The sequence below is a fragment of the Lithobates pipiens genome, unplaced genomic scaffold, assembly GCF_037356315.1.
Source record: "Lithobates pipiens isolate NorthernLeopardFrog02 unplaced genomic scaffold, aLitPip1_a1.2 Scaffold_25, whole genome shotgun sequence".
Taxonomy (NCBI): domain Eukaryota; kingdom Metazoa; phylum Chordata; class Amphibia; order Anura; family Ranidae; genus Lithobates; species Lithobates pipiens.
This window is the reverse complement of record NW_027507787.1, coordinates 92,351,176-92,366,821: the sequence shown is the minus strand read 5'-3', so window position 1 is coordinate 92,366,821 and position 15,646 is coordinate 92,351,176. Positions and strand designations below refer to the sequence as shown.

Below are 15,646 nucleotides of genomic sequence, written 5' to 3'. Positions count from 1 at the left end.
TATGGAAAGCTCCCTGATCATGGTTTGCATTTTGCAGCTCGCAGAAAGCATGTTAAATGGCAGTAAGAAGTTTTAATAGGGAGTAAAACTTTACTTCTTCCCGTCTTTCACACATGCTGACCATAAAAGAGCACGACTGCATTACGCAAACACCCATAAGATTAGCTGACTGCATAGGAAGTGAACCTGTTTCAACAAAATGTCTCACAATTTTTTTTTTTACTTTCTATGTGTGTGTGTAGAAAATAGATGAACATTTATTTTTATGCTTCGGTATATCTTCCCCCAGCTGCATTTACAGTAAACCTGCACTCTCTACAGGTTCACATAACTGCTTAGTAAGCACCCTTAGGTGTCTGCTCTACTGTCAATGCTGCCCTGCTTCCAAAACAGTAAAAATCTGGATATGATGCACACATGACACTCTCCCAAACCTCCCAATTTTCAGCCAGTAGCCACACGTGAATGCTGTTTCTTGGGCTAAGTGATGGTGGGGGGCCTGTTTGGCCTTGTAGTGGTTTCTACTACAGAAAGCCTTTCAGCACTACCCAGTGGTGGAGTGGATAGCAGACAACCACTGGCCAAGTTAAAAATGTAACTCTAGGCAGGTATAAAATATACAAATGAAAGCATAATAAAATCCTTTTTTTTTTATATATTTGGATAGAGTGGTGAGAAAATAGAACAACTGTTGGGTTTTTATTGCTGTCTGTGCCCCATTGGTGAAATTTTCTCCCTTTACTTGTCTTGAACACCAGTGTCACAGCCTCACAGGGAATGAAAGTAAGGATCCAAACTCTACAGTTGCCACCAGAACAGAAATAGTGGAAAAAGCTTCAAATTGGAAAAACTCATTCATGTGACATCTGTCTAAAGCCTCGTACATACAGTACGATTGTTGGCCAACCGAGCGTCTGATTTTTCTTAAAAGGGTGTGTGCCAGGATCTTGTCTTGCATACTAACGGCACACAATTGTCGTGCCACAAACACGAATGTAGTGACGTACTACAAGGAATCTCAGCTCTTGAGCACCACCCGTTGGGCCCCTTCTGCTAATTTCGTGTTTTGTGAGCATTGATTCCGAGCATGCATGTTTGTACTTTCGACTTTTGTGTGACGGATTTGTGTACTGACCATACGAAAATCTGACGTCAAACCGTTGTCTGCCGAAAATTTACTAGCCTGTCATCCAACATTTGTTGGCCGAAAGTTGGACAACAATTGTCAAAAGGAGCGTACTGACGGTAAGATTTTAGGACAACAGTCTATCAACAGACAATCCCCTGCCAACAATCGTACTGTGTGTAGGAGGCTTTAAGCCTCCTACACACGATTGAATTTTCCGCAGACAAAACATTGGACTTTGTCCGAAGGCGTGTGCCTGGATTTTGTCTTGCATACAAACGGCAAGGAATTGTCGGCCAACAAACATGAACGTAGTGGCCTACTATGTGGGTTTTCAGCTCTTTAGCTCCAACCTTTGGACTACTTCTGCTAATTTCAAAGTTTGGTGAGTGTTGATTCTCACTTTTTATTTTGCGCTTTTCATTTAGTGCTTTTCAGTTTGCACTTTTCATTTTGTGCTTTTCAGTTCATTTCTGAATAGCCATTTGTCAACCAGACATGCTGCGGTATCGGAAGAGATAACGTGTTATTTATTATTGGCCTTGGAGTTATTGCTTTGACCCAAGTCCAGTCCAAGAAAAAGAGGAGGAGGATTTCTTGGACCAAAAATTGGTTGTTTTATTAATTGTGACCAATTATGTCATATGCCTTTTCTGCGGGAGCTCCAGGAGAATAATCCAGATGATTTTCAGAATTATCTCTGGATGACGGACCCCTGCTTTCACCAACTCTTGGCATTATTGACCCCTATATTAAGAAGCAGGACACATGCATGAGGCTTTTATTTTATTTTCTGGTTGAATATTAATGATTTGATTTGTTATATTTTCTATATTTTTGGATGCATAGAATGTACATTTGGTTAAGTGCTATTGGCAGATAGCATGTCTAATTTTATTTATTTTCTTTTTTTAATGCACAATAAAAATATTGTGGAGAATAATACTTGGCTATGTTTTTTACTTCAAATGACAGTTTGGGAGTAGGAAGTTACATTTAAAATAAACAATGTAAAATTGACAAGGGACAATAACATAGTTGTATCTTTGATCTTCAAAACTACGAAATAATGGTGTTGTGATAACTTGCCCCCAAAAAAATAAATAAATAATTAAATAAAAGTATAATAATATTATTCTTGATATCACTAGAAGAAAAAAGCCTTTGAAAATTAGTTTGCAATAACTCCATCAATATCACCAGAAAAGCAGCTTCATTATTATCCCATTAAATAAGAAGAGAATGTGCTCTGCATTTTGACATTTCATAATTTGCCACATCACAAATGTTCATTTTCCATTACGAACGTTAGTTTACAAGACCAATGCTTCTGGCTCGTCCTTGCTTCTGGGCATGCGTGTTTGTACGGACTTGTGTACACACGCTTGGAAAATCCGACAACAGACAAATGTCCGCTGAAAATTTTAAGAACTGTTAACCAATATTTGTCTGCGGAAAATCCGACAACAGTTGTCCAATGAAGCATACAAACTGTCGGATTTTCTACCAACAGCCTATCATCACACATTTCCCGTTGGAAAGTCCGATCGTGTGTACGCGGGTTTAGAGGGGATTTCCGTCACATTAGAAAGATATCAGAGTTCCTGTTGAGTCTACAGGATAAGAAATGTAGAGTAATCTCCCTAATGAGATGCAGATGGCAAAAAGCTGACAGCTTTTTAAACCCTTCTCTATACCCTCCAAAATGAAAAACAAAAGTTTTGGCTTTGAATATACTTTAATTCAGTTTTGTAATCAATAATCATCATTAAATGTATTTTTTTTAAATGCAAGCAGTGTAAATGCCTGAATTTGACCTAGTATCAGTCTCTTACATAGTTGCATAGTAGGTGAGGTTGAAAAAAGACACAAGTCCATCAAGTCCAACCCATGTGTGTGATTATATGTCAGTATTACATTGTATATCCCTGTATTTTGCAGTTGTTCAGGTGCTTATCTAATAGTTTTTTGAAACTATCGATGCTCCCCACTGATACCACCTCTTTCAATGGTGGCCTTAAGACGGAGGACAACTATTAGCAGTAAAAAAGGTATGCAGGGTGAAATCTCTGGTTTGAAGGTGACCATTGCAGGTAAAACTGGTTTTGATGTTTTAACTTTTAATGGCCCATTTTTATTGTTATTTTGGCTGCAGTTCTGTTTTAGAGCCAGTTCACATATATGCAGCTCTGCGAGCTGCTGGTGCGTGGGCACATCAGCCTATTCATTTGAGTGGGCTGATGTGTTTACATTTTCTGGAGGGAAATTGTCCCTGCACCTTTTTTACAATGTGGCTGCATGGAAATCAGTGCATGGCGGTGCCATTAGGAGTTATTGGAACCCCTATGCATTTTCTGTGCAGCACCGTGTTTTCTGTGCAACTGCAGGAATGCACGTGATTTACATGAACTCCAGTACCTGCATATATGTGAACATGTTGAAGCACACAGTGAGATTCCACCCTCAGCACACACACATTGGACTTTCCCAAGGTAAATCCCACCCTCAGCACACACACACACATTGGCCTTTCCTGCAGAGATCCCACCTCCAGCATACATTGGCTGTTCCCCAGTGAAATCCTACCCTTAGCAAACACACATTGGCCTTTCTCTCTGAAATCCCACCTCCAGCACACATTGGACTTTCCCCAGTAAGATTCCACCCTTAGAACACACACATTGACCTTTCCTGCTGAGATCCCACCTCCAACACACATTGGCTTTTCCCCAGTTTGATCCTACTTCTAACACACACTCAATGACTTCTCCCCCCTTAAAATTCCACCTCCAGCACAAATTACCCTTCTCCAGTGAGATCCCACCCTCGGCACACACACTTTGGCCTTTCACCAGTGAGATTCCACCCTTAGCACACACACATTGGCCTTTCCCCTAAAATACCACCTCCAGCACAAATTGTGCTTCTTGAGATCCAACCCTCAGCACACACACACACACACACACACACACACACATTAGCCTTTCCCCATTGAGATCTCACCCTCAGCACACACACATTGGCCTTTCCCAAGTTAAATTTCACCCTCTGCACACACTCACATTGGCCTTTCCCACTGATATCCCACCTCCAGAAGACATTGGCCTTTCTCCTGTGAGATCCTATCCTTAGCACACACATGGGCCTTTACGGCTGAGATCTCACCTCCAGCACATATTAGCCTTTCCCTATTGAGATCCCACCCTCAGCACACACATTGGCCTTTACCAATTTAAATCCCACCCTCAGCACATGCATTTGCCATTCAGCCTGAGATCCCACCTCCAGCACACCCGTGCTGCAGCCAAACTGCAGTGCAGCAGTGTGAAACGATCCTTAATTTCAGTGGGCTTGTTTCCTGATTTTGACCTCTGTTACTGTAACCCTCTCTAAAACGCTCTTTGCACAGCGACCATACTGCTGGTTTACAATTAGTCAGTTTTGTAAATGGGTGTCAGTTGCATTATGTGGTGCAGGGGGGAACAACAACAACAACATCGTTCAGGCATTACCAGCTGTTGTTGAGTGCATTCTTCTGGCTAACACAGGGGGAAAAGATAGTTTTATGCATTTTTTTACACAGGTTAATTAGTATAGGTAGCATAAAGAAGTAGAAACTGGACATCATATCACTAAGAACTTCCAGAGAAACTGAACATAGGGTTTTGCTCTTAGGAATGGGGCACGCCCCCTGAAACGCGTAAGTTGGTATGACCTCCACTTGAACCATTTGAGTTCCATCAATTGGCAGACCTTTTGGTTCTTGGGTTATTTACAACACTGTTATCATTATTTCTTTTGTGAGTACATATATATATATTTATACCTTTTAATACAGTGCTGTGATGTTTGCACCCTATAGTTTCATCTTGTTTGTGTAACTAGAATAGGTGTCAGGAGGGGTTAGGTAACGTTTTAAAACATAGTTAGTAAAAGCCCAGAATTTTGTTTTAAAGTGGATGAAAACCCTTACACATACCCAGTGAAGGACTAGCCTCAGGTGATACACAGAGATGAAACAAATCCTCCTACATAAGTTGTATCTGTCTGCCTGCTGTATTTTCTTCTGTACATTCGTTTAAAGTGCTGAATTTATGAGCTAGTCTGAGAGCTCTGAATAAAGGGGGCAGAGACCTGAAGTTACACTCTGCCGAGCTCAGTGATGAGAGCTGAGGCTGTCAATCAGCTGAAGGTCTCTCCCCTGTCACCATTTTTCTCTTCGTGTCAGGATTTTTTTTTAGATGTGGTTTAATGCTGATAGCAAAGGAACAATGCAGCAGACAGACATGTCACTTAGCCCTTGTACACACGGTCGGAGAATCCGTCGGAATGTGTCCTATCGGACCGCGTCGTCGGATAATCCGACTGTGTGTTGTATGCATCGGACTGATTCCGTCGGAATATCCGTCGGACCCAATTTTCCAACATGTTGGAAATATTTCCTGACCAACTGGGCCGATCCGATCATGTGTAGAGAATTTTGATCGGACCAAGTGCCACGCATGCTCAGATCAAATTCCTACATCAAAGCTATTGGCTACTAGCCTGAATGTAGTCCCATCGTAACGAAATTACTTCATCACGTTCTGAAAGATCGGATTTTTTCGCTAACTTTGTGCGACCGTGTGTATGCAACAGTTTCGGACAAGATCCGACGGACAAAATACGACGGGCAAAATACGACGGATTTGGTTGTGGAAATCTCCGACCGTGTGTACAGGGGCTAAGGCTAGATTCACATGTTTTTATTGTGAATTTCCAAAGCAGCTGTTCAGCTGCAATTTAGATGCAGTTCAGATGTAAATTTATGGAGTCGGCCGTGTCTTTAACATTAGCTGGTTGTTAAGGAGCCTGCCGGCCCATCCTTAACAGTGTATGACTCATCAGGTGTCAGCGAGGATTCCCGCTGGCAGCTTGAATGTAAAAAAAACTCATTGCTGACATCAAAAAATTGTGAATAAAAATGGTGTGGGTTACCCCCCAAAATCCATATCAGACCCTTATCCGAACATGCAGCCTGGCAGGCCAGGAAAGGGGGGGGTGAGCGAGAGTCCCCCCTCCTGAACTACATTAAGCCACATACCCTCAACATGGGGGGAGGTGCTTTGGGTGGGGCTCTACCCCCCCACCCCAAAGTACCTTGATGGGGACAAGGGTCTCTTTCCCACATCCCTGGCCTGTGGTTGTGAGGGTCTGTGGGCAGGGGGCTTAAAGGAATATGGAAGCCCCCTTTAACAAGAGGGCCCCCAGATCCCACCCCCCATGTGAATGAGTAGGGGTACAATGTACCCCTACTCATTCACCAAAAAAAGTGTAAAAAATGAAAAAACAGAGACAGACACAGAGTTTTGGAAATTCCTTTGTTAAAAAAACAATGTCTCACCGCCACCGCTGACCCCCCCCCCCCCAAAAAAAATGGTCTGCTCACGCCGAAGGCTCCCACTGTCTGCCTGCTCCGCCATCTGACAGTTGTTAAATAGCTAATGGCATGGGGCTACCTGGAGATGTTACCTGCTATACTGTGGTAGGTCGGGATGATCCCGCAAGCTGTCATAGCTATACGTCAACCGCTGTGTTTTTTTTAAAATTGTCACTCTTTTTTTGTTTATAGCGCAAAAAATAAAAACTGCGAAGATGATCAAATACCACCAAAAGAAAGCTCTATTTGTGGGGAAAAAAGGGACGTCAATTTTGTTTGGGTACAGCGCCGCAGGACCGCACAATTGTCAGTTAAAGCGACGCAGTGCCGTATCGCAGTGCTCTGGTCATTGAGCAGCCAAATATTCCGGGGCTGAAGTGGCTAACCGCTTCTCGACCGCCCACCACTTATATACAGCGGTGGGGCGGCCCGGCTGCGCAAAATCACATACCTGTAAAAAAAGAAAAGAGAAAAAAAATAAGCAGTTATTTCTACTGCGCGCCGGAGACGACCGCGGTCTGTGATGAGACTGATCCTTGTGTTTATTTGTTCCAGGAATGTTCATGGGTAAACATGAAGGGATCAGCGTGTGGATATACATATAATGCTGTGTGTACACACATAGATACACTTACACAACTAGGCATTCCCTGGAGGCTTCAATCAGCGGTGTTATATACACACTGGGGGCTGGAGGTGTCATTGGATCCTTGTATCTAAGTATACACTGACATAAACACTCACTGTTGTATATACACACACATTCACAAATAATTATATCTTCAAGGCCGCTGCCCCTCCTTTGCCGTTCCCTCACTAATTTCCTTCTCTGTTCCGCTTCCCTAACTGCACTACCTACAACACATCACCCTGCACCGCCTGGGGCACCATTAGTAACTCTCGGAGTAGTATATACAATGCCAGGTTCTTACATAACATTCAAATAAACAAGCTGTCAGCATTACGTTACATAATCAGTCTGAAAAAGACAGGTACCCAGCTCCGGTTTGACAGGCAGGTGCAGAGAATAAATTGGCACAAGCAGGAGAAACAAAATCACCGAGACTTAAAGTGAATTTTCCCCGTACCTTTAGGAAATAACTATTTTGAATTGAAGACATTACATTAAAGTGCTTGTAGACCTCAGACATGAAATATGCACAAAGCATATCCTTATATACTGTGTTCTTGTCTCAATTAGAAGCACCACGTGTCGTTTATGTCTGCTACTTGGTTCCTCTGCTATCAGCATGAGTCATTTCTAACAAGTTTTCCTGACACCAGAAGAAAAAAAAAGGTGACAGGGGAGGGATCTCCACCACACAACCTGTGATTGACCGCCTCAGCTCTGTTCCTGTATGCTGCGTGAAGGGGGCGTATCTCTTCCCTCCAATCAGCTCTCAGAACTCTCCTCACTGAACTATGCAGAGTGTGACTTCAGCTCTCTGTCTGTTTTTTCTGACAGCTCGTACAAGCTTTAACCACTTCAGCCCCGGAAGATTTGGCTGCTCAATGACCAGAGCATTTTTTGCGATATGGCACTATGTCGCTTTAACTGACAATTGCCGTCCTTTTTTTTCCCCACAAATAGAGCTTTCTTTTGGTGGTATTTGATCATCTCTGTGGTTTTTATTTCTTTGCGCTATAAACAAAAAAAGAGCAATAATTTTATATTTTGTTTTTTTTCCTATAATAAATATCCCCATTTTTTTTTTTTTTTTAAAGCTATTTTTTTCTCAGTTTAGGCTGATATGTATTCTTCTACATATTTTTGCTAATAAAAACTTAGATAAGCGTATATTGATTGGTTTGCGCAAAAGCTATAGTGTCTACAAAATAGGGGATAGATTTATGGCATTTTTATTATTATTATTTTTTTTATTAGTAATGGCGGCGATCTGCGATTTTTATTGGGACTGAGACATTATGGTGGACACTCCAGACACTTTTGACACATTTTTGGGACGACAATCAGTGCTATAAAAACCGATTACTGTATAAATGTCACTGGCAGGGAAGGGGTTAACACTAGGGGCAATCAAGGGGTTAACTGTGTTCCCTGACTGTGTGTTCTAACTGTAGGGTGAGGGAACTGACTAGAGGGGATGACAGATCGTGGTTCCTAGCTATTAGAAACATATGATCTGTCTCTCCTCACAGAACAAGGATTTACACACACACGTCCCTGTTCTGCCTCTCGTGCCCACAATCGGTCATGACCAGCAGTCATCGCGACCGTCGGCCACGGGCATCTGCACCCCCCAGCCATGCACGCACCTTCTATCCCGCTTAAAGGAGCCGACGTAGAGCTACGACGGCTTGCGGGAACGTTACGACCTGCTGCAGTATGATGACGGTGGCTGGTCAGCAAGTGGTTAACCACTTACCGACCGGCACACTCCAATGTACGTCGGCAGAATGGCATGGACAGGCAAATGTTTAAATTTGCCGCCGTGCCTTCGCATGCACTTTTAACATATATAGAAGACTGCAGCTATAAAGGTACAACTTATTACAAGAATTTGTGTACTCTCTGGGTATTATCCAAGGCCAGTCACTTAACTGGGTATATGCAATGCCGGGTACACACGACCAGACTTTTTGACAGCAAAGGTCCGACGGAATGAGTCCGTCAGATAATTTGATCGTGTGTGGGCTCTATCGGACCTTTGCTTGCCAAAAATCCGGCGGACTTTAGAAATAGAACATGTTTTAAATTTTTCCACCGGACCGAGAAATCCATTCGTGTGTATGCTAGTCCGATGGACAAAAAACGATGCTAGGGCAGCTATTGGCTTCTGGCTATGAACTTCCTTATTCTAGTCCGGTCGTACGTCATCACGTTCAAATCCGTCGGACTTTGGTGTAATTGTGTGTGGCCAAGTCTGTTCATTTGGAAAGTCCGTGGGAACTCTGCCCAAAAGTCCGTCGGAAAAACCATCGGACCTAGTCCCTCAAAAAGTCCGGTCGTGTGTACGTGGCATTAGGGTTTACAACCACTTTAAAGGGGTTGTAAAGTCAGAAGGTTTATCTTTATCTTAATACATTAACCCAGCAGATCCAGCATTGTCCTCTTCTCCCGCACTGCTCTCCTAATTCCAGTTTCTGTTCCATGTGCTATCTTCCATCTTCATGTCACAGGGCACTACTGTCTCTTCCTGCTTCTCCCCCCCCCCCAATGATGTAGCATCAGATATTATACAGGTTCAGACAGAGATCTTGTGCCATGTCTGTTTACATATTGTCCTACTAATGGAGGATAGTAATGCCCCCTGGAATATGGATGCCACATATACCAGAAGGCATTACTCTCCTCCTTTCAAAGAAACACAATAGGAAAATAGGGGAACTGTCAGTATCACTAGGTGTTTATAGCATGTAGGCAGGTGTAGTCTGTACTTCCTACTGTAGCTAGAGCTCGACCAAAGTGGCAATGCAGAAGGGGAAGACAGCCATGAGGAACTTGGTTCCCTTAGGACAGTGATGACGAACCTTGGCACCCCAGATGTTTTGGAACTACATTTCCCATGATGCTCATGCACTCTGCAGTGTAGTTGAGCATCATGGTAAATGTAGTTCCAAAACATCTGGGGTGCCAAGCTTCACCTTCACTGCCCTAGGATTTCCAGTGGTCATCAGGGGAACAGCTGTCTGATTGGACGCTGGTGTCCCTCGTTACCTCTGGGGCCCTGATTTGGGCACATATCCTTATATACTGTCTAAACAATGGTCTAGAGGTCTAGTGCTAGACTTATTGCTCTCGCTCTAACAATCACAACGTATGTAACCTGTGTGTATCTGGTAAAATGGTTGATGAAGGCTGCTGTAACTGAAAATCAGGGCTGTTTTCACTGATGTAGGAGTTTGTGTTTTCAAGGCTGTGGAAATTACTTGGGAAGGGGCTTAAGGCAATGTCAACAATGTCATGTGTGTATATACTGAAGTGTAACTAGCGTTCTCTATAGCAGCCTTTTTCAACCAGGGTGCCTTCAAGTTTCTTCAGGGGTGCCTTGGCAAAATGTCTAAAAATTGCCCAAAAATTGTATACAAGCCAGCGGGTGGATGAAGCCTGCCTTTTAGTTACACAAAGCCTCCAGTTTTCATTGTGCAACTTTACAACCTTCCAGCCGCCTACTTCCTAACAACCAGTGACATAATTGGTTGATAAGGAGGACATCAGGGCACCTGAACAACATCTTTTGCCCCTCCCATGTTCCTCTCCATCAGCACTGGGGTCAAATTAGCTGAGCGAGGGATAGAAAATGAGGGAGAACAGAAACACTGAAGTAATAATCAGTGCCAGTGTGCAAAGGTGCATTTGCTTTGGAACAATAAATCACTTCTAAAGTTGGGTGTTTTGGAAAATGATTTGTTTAGGTTTTTTAGATTTTAGAATGGGGTGCCTCAAAACAGGAAGTCAGTGAAAATCTTAAACAGTTGTCACTGTTCTAGTGACATCTCAAAATGTTGGATTTCACATTACTTTCAGCATCAGTGATTGTGCACACCAGAATAAATAAATAGCGTAAGTCTCCCTAATCTGACTTTTGCTAGCCGAATTCCCGCCAGCAAAAGATTAAGAGCATGTTCTCAATTTTTCGGTCGGAAAAAGTTCCGATCAGAAATTTCGATCTTCTATACCAATTTCGACATGCAAAATTCCTGCGCATGCTCGTAAACAATTTGACGCGTGCTCAGAAGCATTGAACGTCATTTTCTCAGCTCGTTGTAGTGTTGTACGTCACCGTGTTCTTGATGGTTGAAAGTTCAGCAAACTTTTTGTGTGACCGTGTGTATGCAAGGCAAGCTTGAGCGGAATTCCATCGGAAAAACCATCCAACCATCCATCCAACGGAAAATCTGCTCGTGTGTACGGGGCTTTAGAAAGGGAAGATTCACACTCCAGTTTGAAGGATCTACATGTGTAATTGAGCCAAAATGAGTGCCAAACCAACATCTTATGCCACGTACACACGATCAAACAAGCGGGTGGAAAAGTCCGGCAAACTCAAGTCCGCCAGACAATCCCCCCGTGTGTAGCCTCCAGCATACTTTTTTGACCCGAAAGTACGGCGGACTTAGAAAGTAGTTTTACACTCCAATCTTCCCGCTGGACTCGCATTTCGGCGGACAATCCGGCCTTGTGTATGCCAGTCCGCCGTACTTTTGAAATGAACAGACTTTTCCCGCCCGGAGAAAAGTCCGCTCATTTCGAGCGGGTTTCCAGGTAGGCGGGGCCCGCGAAGGATACGTCGCTGGCCCCGCCGCCTGGTATGGACTTAAAGGGGAACCCCAACGGCGAAAAAAAATCACGTGGGGGTCCCCCCAGGTCCACATCAGACCTCTTCCCGACAACCCTGGCCGTTGGTTGTCAGGGTCTGCGGGCGGGGGGCTTATCGGAATCCGGGAGCCCCCTTTAATAAGGGGGCCCCCGGATACCGGCCCCCCACCCTATGTGAATGAGTATGGGGTACAATGTACCCCTACCCATTCACCTGTAAAATAAAGTACAAAAAAAAACACAACACAAGGGTTAAAATAGTTTATTGCACAGCTCCGGGGGTCTTCCGTCTTCGGGGGTCTTCTCGCCGGACTCCACCGCTATCTTCTTGTAGCTCTTTTACTAGCGGAGGAGCCCGGATTTCTTCCTCGCCACCGCCCTTCTTCCGACTTCGGGGGTCTTGTCCCCCTCTTCGGTTCTTCTGCCGGGCCACCGCGCCTTCTTCTAGCTCTTTTACAGGCGGTGGCCCGGTCTTCTGCCGCCGCCGCCACTGCCTTCCATTCTTCTGTCCTTCTCTTCTTCTTCTTCTTCTTCTTCAGATGTTGCCTCGCCGAGTCCTCCGCTCACAATGACGGGGACCGGGCACGCGGCGACTTATATAGGGACAAGGGGCGGGGTCTTCGGTTGATGTCATATGGGTTGATGTCACATGGTGACCACACCCCCTTACGATGTCACAGTCCCGGAGGATGCTGGGACTGTCGCCATGTGACATCAACCCATGTGACATAAACCCATGTGACATCAACCGAAGACCCCGCCCCTTGTCCCTATATAAGTCGCCGCGTGCCCGGTCCCCGTCATTGTGAGCGGAGGACTCGGCGAGGCAACATCTGAAGAAGAAGAGAAGGACAGAAGAACGGGCACGCGGCCTGGTACGGCTCAGGAGGGGGGGGCTCGCTCGCCCCCCCTCCTGGCCGGCCGGGTAGCGTGCTCGGACAAGGGTCTGATGTGGACCTGGGGGGACCCCCACGCCGGCCTTGGGGTTCCCCTTTAAGTCCATACCAGGCGGCGGGGCCAGCGTCGTATCCTTTGCGGGCCCCGCCTACCTGGAGACCCGCTCGAAATGAGCGGACTTTCCTCCGCGTGTGTGGGCGAGTCCGTTCATTTCAAAAGTAGGGCGGATAGTACGGCGGACTTAGTACGCCGTATTAGTCCGCAGAAAAAGTGCCGTGTGTGGGCAAGTAGCCCGTTCGGAAAGTCCGACGGACAGTCTGGCGGGAAGTCCGCCAGACTAAGTACGTCGGACAGACGGCTACGTGTGTACGCGGCTTTAGGGGTCCAATTTTGTTTTCATTTCCTTAAGTGGCTTTTTTGGTTTGTATGAAATTTTTTTTTTTATATTTTTGATTATTTGCTTTTTTTTGTAGCATTAGCAATCGAAAAAAAAAATAAACTTTATTTTGTTTATGAATAACATTGCCATGCTTTGTTTAAAAAAACAACATTTTAATAATCGTTGATAATGATCATTAACCATTAACATGGAAAATTACAGAATAGTACTTTTTACCTATAGCAGTTAGTATTTTATATCTAAAGCCTAAAATATATAGAGAATGTTATCATTTCTGGAACATTGTTAAAAGTAAGTAAGATCTCTCTCAGGCAACCTGTGACATATATATTTTTATTGCCATCTGTGTTACCTGGTTGAAGAGATTTCACCTCACTTCCTGTTCCAATGACCAAACAAGAAGTGACTTTTATCTCCTCAAGAAGAGTTTTGAAAACCAAAAATGTTCTTTTACTTTCTGTGCATTAGAGAAAGGTTTCTCATTTTTTTTCTTGACCAGAAAAAAAAGAAAAAAAATAAGTTTTTGTTAGAGCTATGTTTTAATGTTACCTGTGCAATGATATACCAAAAATCCAAAATATTTTTTTTTCTCATTATCAGTTAAACTATCTTGGTCCTCCTTTCAACGATCCAGACTTCAACCCCCCTCGTGCCGGTGGTCCAGACGCCATCCCCAGTGCATCAGTGGACTCTCAGATGTGGCGAAACCTGAATGACAGCCTGCGTTTAGCAGAGAACCATCGGGCCTACAGCCTCCTTCTCTGTTACCTGCGGTCCATTGACAGTGAAGTGGCCAGAACTGAACTTCGAAGGAGCCTTGGCCGCTTCTGCACCAGCCTGCAGGGTCTGGTTGTCAGTATTGCTGGTGTCATGTCTTCCTTGGGCTACCAGCCTCCACCTGAATTCTCCAATTCTTCTCCTCAGTTTGGGTTGGGGTTTGGGAGGGGTAATGACTTTCTGCGTAAGATGGAGGACTTCTGGCTGCTGAAAGAGCTGCAGATCTGGCTTTGGAGGTCAGCAAAGGACTTCAACAGGCTAAAAAGGAAGGTACCAGCGGTGGTGTCCTTCCGAGTGGAATTTCGGGGCTACTGATGTGGTGGAGATAGAGGAGAATGATAATTAGGAACTTCTTATTTAAAACACTTCTAAAAAGAGCAAATACACTCCAAAAATGAATGCAAGAATATTTCTGGTGAATTCTGAACCTTGCGCTTAACTTCTTGACAATGGATTAAAACCTGAAAGAAACATTTAAACCAGATTAACAGTAATAGAGAGAAAGTTTACCAGATGTCTTCATTCCAGAATCTTTTTTTGCAATAATAATGTTAAGATACGAGAAGAACAAAACATGGTTACCAAATTGGAAGCAACTCCTATGATTTACCAAATATTTCTCACTGCCGGTGGGATGAACTTTTTTTGGGCTGTGCACAATTTTTTAGAGTATTTATGCTTAAAAAAGAGCTTTATAAAGAGGTGAACAACCACTTTTTTCATAGAAGATGACACAACGTGTTTATTTTTTCAATTTTCTAAGGCCAAACCAGAGCCAGCACCATTAGCAACATTCCAAAAGAAACAATTAAAAGATGTTTTTAATAACAAAGTACTAGATATGTATCAATGACATTCATAATAATCTAGATACACGTGTATTACCATGCACTGTTATGTTCAGACAAATGTAGAGGTCCATTTAAACCACTTATATGGACATTTAAATGATGATAAGCATCTACATAGAATAAACAGTTGCACCCAGTAATCTGATTTTAAAGAAGTTGCAGAGTGCCACTTATATAACAAGGAAAAATAGCCTTATATATGAAGCTGTTGACATATCCGTCGCAAATAATATTTTTGTAGCTGTCTCTAAGTGCCTTTATCTTTGTACATATATGTGTGTATAATGGGTGCCTTATTGTACATACTTGAATAATGTATTTTTAGTGCTCCTTTTGCTGCAAAACTCAGACAGCCAGATTCAAAGGACCAAACAAAAATCCATAAAATATAATCTGTTTTGCAGAAAACTATTTCTGCACTGACATTCACAATATTTAAAGGGGATTATTTTGTGTAGCAGCAGATCTGCTTAAAAATACAGTTCAAAAATGTAATTCAAAAGTCCAAAGAATTCCTTAGTCCCTCTATGTCTATGCTGATGTGCTACTTCTAAGGGTTGGAAGCATCTAGTGATGCCAACTGCTTTTAATATTCAGCCTGTAGCACTCGCATGTAAGGATACATTGGCTCTGATCCAGCCAATTATCTGATATATCTGTTATTTGCTTGTTGGAACACAAACACTAATGCTCAGTAAACATGATAGCGGACATCGATTGGATTCTATATACAAGCCCACCATTATGGCACTGCTAAAAAGGATAAAAGCCCTCACGTCCCTGATTTGTATTGCCCTATATCACTATTGACAGAAGATGCATAGATTCTAGCTAAAGTATTAGGTATGAGATTGGCTCAGGTATAACATATGAATATCCACTCTAACCTGACGGG

The 15,646-nt window shown here is 43.4% G+C and overlaps 1 protein-coding gene across 2 annotated transcripts in view; it reads left to right on the top strand.

Annotated features, from left to right (window-relative positions):
* Positions 1 to 15,195, top strand: part of CLCF1 (cardiotrophin like cytokine factor 1) — a 72,108-nt gene extending 56,913 nt beyond the window's left edge. For both annotated transcript variants that reach the window (XM_077454683.1, XM_077454682.1), the window contains one exon: positions 13,724 to 15,195. In XM_077454683.1, the coding sequence (XP_077310809.1) occupies positions 13,724 to 14,215 (492 nt within the window). In that variant the 3' untranslated portion in view covers positions 14,216 to 15,195. The remainder of the gene's footprint in view (positions 1 to 13,723) is intronic.
* The last annotated feature ends 451 nt before the right edge of the window (positions 15,196 to 15,646 follow it).